The sequence below is a fragment of the Ovis canadensis genome, chromosome 15, assembly GCF_042477335.2.
Source record: "Ovis canadensis isolate MfBH-ARS-UI-01 breed Bighorn chromosome 15, ARS-UI_OviCan_v2, whole genome shotgun sequence".
NCBI classification, from domain to species: Eukaryota; Metazoa; Chordata; class Mammalia; order Artiodactyla; family Bovidae; genus Ovis; species Ovis canadensis.
In genome coordinates, this window is record NC_091259.1 from 39,478,984 (window position 1) to 39,488,986 (window position 10,003).

General features: G+C 40.8%; 1 protein-coding gene across 1 annotated transcript; it reads left to right on the top strand.

Moving 5' to 3' along the window:
* The first annotated feature begins 5,285 nt into the window (after positions 1 to 5,285).
* Positions 5,286 to 7,339, top strand: LOC138420316 (ADP-ribosylation factor-like protein 2-binding protein). The gene has a single exon (XM_069553445.1). The coding sequence runs from the start codon at positions 5,541 to 5,543 to the stop codon at positions 6,027 to 6,029; it is 489 nt and encodes a 162-aa protein (XP_069409546.1). The 5' UTR covers positions 5,286 to 5,540; the 3' UTR covers positions 6,030 to 7,339.
* Positions 7,340 to 10,003: the final 2,664 nt, after the last annotated feature.

The following is a 10,003-nucleotide window of genomic DNA, read 5'->3' on the forward strand; positions in this document are numbered from 1 at the left end:
AGTGGAAGAAGCAGGACTGTTGTGACTTGGGGTTGTTCATAGTTTATTTATTTTGGACATCTAGAAAAACAAGAGTTCACTTTTCCTGGGAATGAAATATGGTTAATTCATGTTGATGGATTCAGCGCCGTTCTGATAAGACATAGCTTGTTGAGGCAGTTGTTTTGTTTCGTCCACAGCGTTCTTTTTCCCGGGATTCCGGCTCACCTATTATGCTTGTTCCTATTTGCTACCAGTCCTGTTTAGAAATTTTCACCACTAGCTCGTTCCTGGGCTTCTTTATGTTGTATTAGTGGGATTAGCTATGGAGACAAGCGGCCTAGACCTACAGAATACAGAAAGTCTAACTGTGAAACAAGCAATGAGATGATCTGAAGTGGATTATGAGCTCTTTTTAAAAAAGATTAAATACTTTTTAAGTTGGACGGAAGGAGGGTGAAATACAGAACTGAAAGTGTGGAACCGATGTGAAAAACTAATATAGAACCAAATGCCCAAATCTCTGATGTACAGGAACATTCAGAATGATTTTCTGTTCAGTCCATTGAACCATCCAGGTAGCCGAAGCCCATGGAGGCTGCATGGAAAATTATTCTACTTGGATTGTTCTGATTAGATTCTTAGTAGATTATCCATGAAAAGTAACAGAATGTAGCTTCCAATTCTACATCATCTGTAATCCTATAGCTCCAAGTGGGCCTAGAGAAACATGCTAAATCACCAAAACCAGGTGACATGTGACAGTCACAAGCAGGATAACACACACACAGAGGACAGCATTACTGGAGATGTTCATACCCACACACTCAAATGTGGCGACAGTACTTAAAAGTAGCTTAAAGAGAATCTGATGGAAAATACTTCTGCACAGAGAGACTTAAATTTATTTCTCTGTACTTCTCTTGCCTCTGTTTATTCAAGCTAAGCTGGTGAGTGTGTGTGAGTTTAGCACAGACTGGGAGATTCCCATCAGGGCTCTTATGTCTATTTTGAAAGAGAGAAGACAGTTTCCACGATCACTTCAGGGTTTGTCGGTGTTTCTAGACAACATTCCTGGGTTTAATCTTCTGGCTTTTAGTGGCTTAGTTCTCCCTGAGCAATCTTGGATGTAATTTATTTCTAAACCAACATATATGTAGATGCATGAAGTAAAAGGTGCTTTTTCCCTATTCCCAGTTGAGGGATAAGATGCCTGAGCTAACTTCTTAAAACCTCTTCGCCCTCCACCCCCATCAGATGCAAAACAGAACTCCTCCAGCATGAATAACCGACCAGGCAAAACGTTCTGGTGATAGTGTAATGGAACACAGTTCATGAGAACAAGAGCAGCGCAGGTTGACATTCCTCTGCTCGACACTTGTCAATCACTTTGTCCATTGTAGGCAGGAAACAATTTTCAGAAAGGTCACACGATGAAATTGTTAAAATGTAAGTGGTTAAGTTGACTAGTGAGCTATAGAAATCTGAAGCAATGTTTTCATTTAGCTAGTCTATTTTCTGTCACAAATAAAACAACACATTTGCTGAGGCTGCCATGATTTCTAGAGGATGAAGTTCCTCGTTGATTCAGCCCCTGCTGATCTTTCAACCTTCTCCTGACTCTTTTCTCACCTTCCCTCCATCCCACCCTGCAGTCAAACCACACTGCTTTCTACTCTCCATCCCATGCTTTTCTTCTCCTCTGACTTTACTTTGGCAGTTCCCAGCTCTTGCCTTCTCTTTCAACTCTCCACTGTCAAAGTCTCCCTGTATATGTGAGTCACCAATAGCTCAGATGGTAAAGAATCTGCCTGCAATGCAGGAGATCCGGGTTTGATCCCTGTGTCGGGAAGATCCCCTGGAGAAGGGAATAGCAACCCACTCCAGTATTCTAGAGAATGGAAAAGAATATGAAAAAAGATATATGTGTGTGTATATATATATATATATATGTATAACTGAATCTCTTTGCTGTGCAGAAAAATTAACACAATATTGTAAATCTACTATTCTTCAATAAATAAATTTTAACTTATTCTTAAATTTAAAATATTAACTTACTAAAGAATAGTGGATTTTCAATGTTGTGTTAATTTCTTCTGCATAGTAAAGTGACTGAGTTATACATATACGCATATATGCATATATTCTTTTTCAGTATGTTTTGTCACAGGATATTGAATATAGTTCCCTGTGTTATAAAGCAGGGCTTTGTTGTTGTTCTATCCTATGTATAATAGTTTGCATCTGCTGACCCCTAATTCCCAATCCATCTCCCCTCGCCCCCTCCCTCTTGGCAACCACAAGTCTGCGCTCTGTGTCTGTGAGTCTGTTTTTGTTTCATAGATAGGCCGATTTGTATGGTATCTTAGGTTTCACATATAATGATATCATATTCGTATTTGTCTTTCTTTGTATTTATCTTTTCATCTTTTTAGAGCAAATCATCAAGGGGAATTTATTTCAGTTTTACTGGTGAGTAAGGAGGAAACTGAACTGGTTTTGATTATTTTGGTAAAGTGAAAGTGAAAGTCAGTCGTGTCTGATTGTTTACGACCCCTTGGACTTCTCTAGGCCGGAATACTGGAGCCGGTAGCCTTTCCCTTCTCTAGGGGATCTTCCCAACCCAGGGATCAAACCCAGGTCTCCCACATTGCAGGCGGAATCTTTACTAGCTGAGTCACAAGGGAAGCCCAAGAATGCTGGAATGGGTAGCTTATCCCTTCTCCAGCGGGTCTTCCCAACCCAGGATCTCCTGCATTGCAGGCGGATTCTTTACCAACTGAGCTATCAGGGAAGCCCGTTGCGTTTCCCCTGAGCAAGCACTGCCTTGATGGACTTATATTGAAATGGAGAGCCCATGAGTCAAATTTTGATCATTTTATTTTGGAGCAGAAATCACTTTTTATATGTGTCTTTCTCTTTCTGACTTGTTTTGCTTAGTAGGATAATCTCTAGATCCATCCAAGTTGCTGCAAATGGAAACCTGCCTGTATTTAAAATCCAGCTCAAATATCATTTCCCTGTGACATCTTCAATGATCCCCATCCCCAAGGCAGTAATAATCTCTCCTTCTCCTGAACATTCCCAATCTTTCTTTCCCTGATCACTTCCTGAGCTGTGCTGTGCTTAGTTGCTCAGTCATGTCTGACTCTTTGTGACCCCATGGACTGCAGCCCACCAAGCTCATCTGTCCATGGGGATTCTCTACTGGAGTGGGTTGCCATGCCCTCCTCCAGGGGTTCTTCCCAATCCAGGGATCGAACCCAGGTGTCCTGCATTGCTGGCATATTCTTTATTGTCTGAGCCACCAGGGAAGCCCTATCACTTCCTACATTGAATCATATATGCTTACTCCCACCTACCAGAGTAAGTAAGGCCCTTAACGTACAGAGAAAATGCCTTTTCCATCTTTAATTAATTCCCAGTGCATAGGATTCTTTGCACATATTTGGTTCCCATGAATGAATGCATGAATGAATGAGGCAAATTCAGCTGAGAGCAAATGTACATAAAAATGCTGAAGGTTTGAAACCAAGTAGTAGAAATACATTCCTGATTTAAAGCAACTGTGCACAAAGCAACTTAAAATTTTACACCAGGCAAAAATATTACTTCGTTTATTTAACTGGATGTGAACCTGATGGGGACAGCAGGTTGATAATGTTCTTTGGCTGGTGGAGAGTTGGTTCCAATTGGGAGGTACAAGAGGATGTTTTCTTCCAGTTGTTTACATGCCTTCTAAACAGATGATAAGAATTCAGCTTCTTGACTCCCACACCAGCTTTGGAAAAAATCAATCATCCTTCTCCCTTCTCTCCTCATTATTTTCAAAAAGTGATTTCTGCTCCAAAATAAAATTATCAAAACATGGCTCATGGGCTCTCCATTTCAACATAAGCCCATCAAGGTAGTACTTGCTCAGGAAAAATACAGTCATCTTTATCAAAATAATCAAAACCAAATTCAATTTCCTCCTTACTCACCAGGAAAGCTGAAAGAAATTCCTCTTGGTGATTTGCTTTTTAAATGTGAAAACATCATAATTGTTTAAAAGTTAATAAAGTAGAGCTCTAGTATGTAGACTGATTACCATTCTGGGAAGTCTGTCCAGTTTTGATGAGCTGAGAAAAAAGCTATTATTTTCCTAAAATAGTTCTAGATCAAAGAAGTTAGTGTTTAGATCAAAGAGGTAGAAAAGGAGCAGAGAGAAAGAACCAGCTCTTCTCCAGTATCTGCTACATACCGAATACACTACAAGCATTTGTTTATTTAATCCTCGTGACAGCCCTTCTGAATTAAATATTACTATTTTCAGGAGAGAAAAATGTCGGGATTTGGAAATTAAATAACATACCCAAAATTTCACAGCTGGTAAAAGACAAAGCTTTTAGTGAAAGGCAAATACTCAAATCCAGTCCTGTTTGTGTGCTTTACCAGTGTCTCTCCCATTACATCCTGTCACCTGATCCCATCTGCAGGGTTTTCCTCCAGGAAGAATAGAACTTGCAGACAGGGTTCTGCATATACTTGCTTTTTGTTAGCTAGGATTCTTGCTTTTTTGTTGTTGAAGCAGACAAATCACTCTAAGTCTGCAACTTTGTTCACCACTAGTATTTTGTGTTCGTTTTTGAAACAACCCGCTTCAATACTGAGACATCATCAGAGATGCTCAATATATTACTTTAGAGATGGAATCCCAGTAGAAGGAGAGTTTTTATTAGGTTGTCTGGTGATATTTCTTATTATTAACAACAATGAAGTTTGATGGCTTTAATATGGCATGCATCAATGAACCAGAATTGTCATTTAGTTGATGCAAACATCCAGCTGCTCTGTTTTTGATTACAGAGAGAGTCCTGTTCAGTGATCAGAGATAACAATGTAAATAAGGAAAATTATGCATACAGCCCTGTGGATCTAGAAGTTTGCCCCCTAGACTTGTAACTCTGGAAGGACTCTCATTCAGTAATCAGGTACTCCATATTAGTTCATACCCTACGATTAAAATGATACCCAAGCCTCTGTGACCAAAGAAGTGACTCTGACCATTCAAACCGATAAAACTTTATTAAGTGTTATGTTTGCCCTGATGGAAGGGAGCGAGGTTTGTGGGTGCTGTTGAGGGATGTGAAGATGGATGAGCTCGTGTGGACTTTTTATGCTTTGTAACCCCTAGAACTAATTGTATATGTTGCTGAGATACAGGATACAGATCAGTGAAAGAGCTTGTAAACAAATGCTGAGTTCCCCGTCATCGTGAGTATGCAGAGTTGATGGTATCAGAATTATCTTCATGGGCGGTAGAGGCGAGTTTAGCTAGGCCTGGGAGGGCTGGGAGGCCCGGCTGGCGTGTGGCCGCAGCCGGGGACCCTGAGGCCGGGACGTCGCGCGCAGGCGCTACCCGGCTGGGCCGTGAGCCGGCCGTGGGCTCGGCGGCGAGGCCTCCCGGATGCCGGTTGGAGCTCTGCGGTGCAAAGCAGGGGCTGCGCCCGGGCCGCAGGCAAGGGTAGAAAGCCAACGGGTTCGCTCCCCGAGGCGCGGTGGATGCGGCGGCAGCGATGGACGCCCTAGAGGAAGAGAGCTTCGCGCTGTCCTTCTCTTCCGCCTCTGATGCAGAATTTGATGCTGTGGTTGGATATTTAGAGGACATTATCATGGATGATGAGTTCCAGTTATTACAGAGGAATTTCATGGACAAGTACTACCAGGAATTTGAAGACACGGAAGAGAATAAGCTCACCTACACGCCTATTTTTAATGAATATATTTCTTTGGTAGAAAAGTATATAGAAGAACAGCTGTTGGAGCGGATTCCTGGATTTAACATGGCGGCTTTTACTACAACTTTACAGCACCATAAAGATGAAGTGGCCGGTGACATTTTTGACATGCTGCTCACATTTACGGATTTTCTGGCTTTTAAAGAAATGTTTCTGGACTACCGAGCAGAAAAAGAAGGCCGGGGACTGGACTTGAGCAGTGGTTTAGTGGTGACTTCACTGTGCAAATCATCTGTGCCAGCCTCCCAGAACAATCTGCGGCCCTAGGTCCCACCTTCAGGCTCTGGACTCTTCCTGGACATCACTAGCTCAATAGACTGGGAGAGGCTTTGGCTAATGATGTCAGGAGAATACATCTTGGAAAGACTGACTGTTCTGCAACTCTTCATTGATGTGAAGTAGTGATGGGTCAGAAGATAACTACCTGACCTTCCTGGGACAAGACACTCTAGTACTCCTCCCTGAGTAGACCCCTCTCTCAGGCTTCGGAGTCTGGCCCCTGCAGCAAACCCAAGTCCAGCATTCTACCTGGGATGCCCATCCACAGCATTCATGTCAGGGTGTCCGTGTTGGGAAAATTCACCATCAACTCTCTTGGCCCAGCAGGCCTTACATGCCCCAGGAGGCTTTTTGTGCATTCACAGCTCTTTATATGGATCACAGTTTGAGTCCTACAGCCTCAGTGGGGGTTTTGACTGGGAGGATTTATCTAGGGGTGAACTGCAGCTAGCTGCCCATCTCAGGATTTCTGAAAATCCTACCGTCACAGCTAGAAGAAATCAACTTACAGAGATTTCCTTTACCTAAAAGCTACATGGGAAGATCAGTTCCTAGTCTTACGTGGGCAGTCTTTGCATCACCGTCTTCTACAGGTCCAGATGTAGTCCCATTGTTTCCATAACCCTCGTATACGTGTTTTTGAAAAAATATTTTTATAGATGAATACTCAGGCTAACCTAGTGGATACAATCTTGGAACTTCCATGATTACCCACTTCAAGATCAAAGTATTATATGCTGTGTGCTTTTTAGCTGTTAGTGCTATGAAAGCTAAAATGCTTTCTACCTTGGTGGTCCATTTTACTGGGTGCCAGTGAATGTATGCTGGAAGTAGTCTAAAATATATCCTTTTCTTAGAGCATGTTCGTGTTTGTGCAGGTTTGCTTAAGACCCTTTCTGTGTAAATCAGCTCCTTAGGTTTGGGGTAGGGGCTCTGCACTTCCTTCTTGGCTGTCAAAATAATCCTACCAAGATAGTGTTCCATGGTCTAGCTTAGCACGAGTAGGAGATAGCAACAGCTTTACTGGTCATACTGCTTAGATTCAGTACATTGTCTTCTTACAGTGTTGGATAGAACATTACTAGCTGGCCGGAAAACATGAGTGAAAGAAAAAATGTAGTAGTTCAATACCCAATGTGTACTTAGTTTTTTGTTTTTATTTTTAAAGTAAAAATAGGAATCTCTACTAACTTTTCAGTTGACTCTTTTCATTTTAAAGGATGAGCTACAGGCTGCGTGTTTTTCTGTACCGACATGGCACTTATTAAATACTTTGGTACCATGAAAAAAAAAAAAAAGAATTATCTTCATGGATTAACAATATGGTTGTATTCTATGATGTCAGACTAGATGATGTGCTAATGATCCCTTATAGGAGAGGGAGATGATCATAATAGTAATATTCTATCTTTTATTGAGGACTTAATAATCACCAGATAATATGCTCTGTGTTTTGTAGATGCTATTTTTATATTCATGACAGGGAGTTATTATTTTCCTCCTGCTACAGAAGAGGAAACTAGTTTACTTGGCCAGCAGCGATTTAGAAGTCAATTGTGGAACTAGGATTTGAACACAGCTGCCCTGCTCTAGAGTCTTACTAAACTATTTTTAGCAAAGTCTTTTTCATTTCCACCTTGAGATCCTATGATTGTCAGGCATGGGGTCTGCCTTCAAAGTGTCACTTAAAAGAGGAGACAAATGTACACAGCTATAATGCAAGGGGGGATAATATAGAACACAAAATATTATGATCTTGTTGAAGAAATAGGACACAGAGTTACAAATTAATAAGAAATTTATTTAGGGGTGAAAAATGTGATTACAAAAGACATAATAAGGAATTATTTCATCAACAAGCCTTATATGTAGCAAGAATTTATTATTACATAGTCCAAAAAGTTCTTTTGACATCTCTTGTGTGTACATTTCTGTCTAGATACTGAAGGATTCAAGAACAAGGCATTTAAAGCTGAAGGAACTCATTTTCTGGGCTGCTCATTTGACCCTGAATCTTAATTTGATTTTGTGACATTTCTGTTACTGTTTTTCAACCAAATTTATACTTTTAAGGTTTAGTGTTTTATGATTAATAAAGTAGTACACATGCATTACAGAAAATTCGGAAAATCCAAAGAGTATAAGAAAAAACTACCCCAAATGTCAATAACTAAAGGTCTTCATTTTTAAAATTTTGTCTTCTAGTCATTTTTATGTGTCTTTGCATCATTATGATTTTAATGTATGCTATTACATTATTACCTAACTTTCTCTCCATATACACTGAGCTTATCCAACAAGATTCTGAACTAGTAGAAGGCAGGAATTAGGCATCACACTTTCCTGGAGTCCTTGGACTACATACAAGTAAGTTTGCACTGTTCTGTCAACATAGTAAGTGCTAGAATCATGAATGGATTGATTACCAATCAATCAATGAATGAACACAAAATATAAAACAAAGTTCTCCACCTTTGAGGAATTGACAGTCCATATTAAAGTTCTAATTGCACAAAGCATTTTACCCTAAGACTTGCATGCATGCCTGCTAAGTTACGTCAGCTGTGTCTGACTCTTAGGGACCCTATGGGCCTCACCTCTCCAGGATCATCTGTCCATGAGATTATCCAGGCAAGAATACTTGAATACAGAATGGGTTGCTGTACCCTCCTCCAGGAGATCTTCCTGACCCAGAGATTGAACCTGCATCTCTTATGTCTCCTGCACTGCAGGCAGGTTCTTTACCACTAGCGCCCCCTGCGAAACCAACATATGGCTAAATACTAAATGAGTCATTGCAGGATACTTTTTAGAAAAAAGTGATACATGGTGAGGATAGATGGCCTGGGACATATGTGTGGGGTTATAACTAGGGTGGAAGAAGCTGAACTTAATTTTTCTGACCATCCAATAGGCTCCCTATAGACATGGGTTGTTCTGTCTCTAGCCGGTTCTCATTATTCTACTCGGTACCAAGTGGCCTCTCCACTGACAGTCTCAGAGGACCTGCTATATTCTATACAAGCAAAAGAAACCAAAGCCCCTCTCCCTGCACAAGGGAAAGTACCTAGCTAGTGTTTTCTCTCAGCCCTGGGATAAGGAGGGAATTCTAGGCTACACAGCCTCATGATGGATAGTTTTCTCCAGTGGTAAACTTACGAGAAAGGAGTTTTAAAACTCTTTTTTAGAGTTCTTTCTCTCCTTTAAGTGAAAGACTGCTCAGGGGGAAGTGCTGAAACCATACTCTCTCCTGCCTAGTTATCTGATGATTGTGGTCCCGGAGCTCCCATTATACAACTTGTGCTGAAGTGTATTGGAGCTGAGTGCCTCAGCTACAATGGGCAGCATGTGAGAGGGACACTTTGAGGACGTGGGGGCTTCTCAGATGGCCTGAATTCAATGAACAGTTCGCAGCAAATCAATAGGGGCATAGCAATCAGGTGGATGTAAGTAGAGCTGGATTTGAAGGATTTTCACGTAATCGGTTTGGAGAATTACCCTGGGTATAAAGAGATGTGTAACATCAAGCTGCATTTGGTGTACTTCAGCTCAGGTTGTGGCAGCTGGTCTGACAGGCTGCCTCCCCCTTCCACAGTTCTGTTAATTCCAGATGAAATGAAAATACCCTCCTTAGTAGTCATTAAGGTTCCAATTTTATTTCTCATTATTAAACCATAAAGTTGGCAAAAACATTTAAATTAAGCAAAATGAAGAGATTTATGAGCAAATTGGAGTCAAGGTGAAACATTGAAGATTAATCTCAAAAGATTAAGACAGGCACAATAACCAGCCTATTGGAAAAAAAAAAAAAAAAAAGCAAGTCTCAGAGTAAACAGGAGGAAATGTTCTTTCTTATTTTTTCCCAAAGAACTAACCCTTTAAAATTGAGTTTTTTAGATGATGACTTCATGCTTGGTAATACCCACCTGATTTGAGAAATGTTGGAATAAGATTTAAATGGT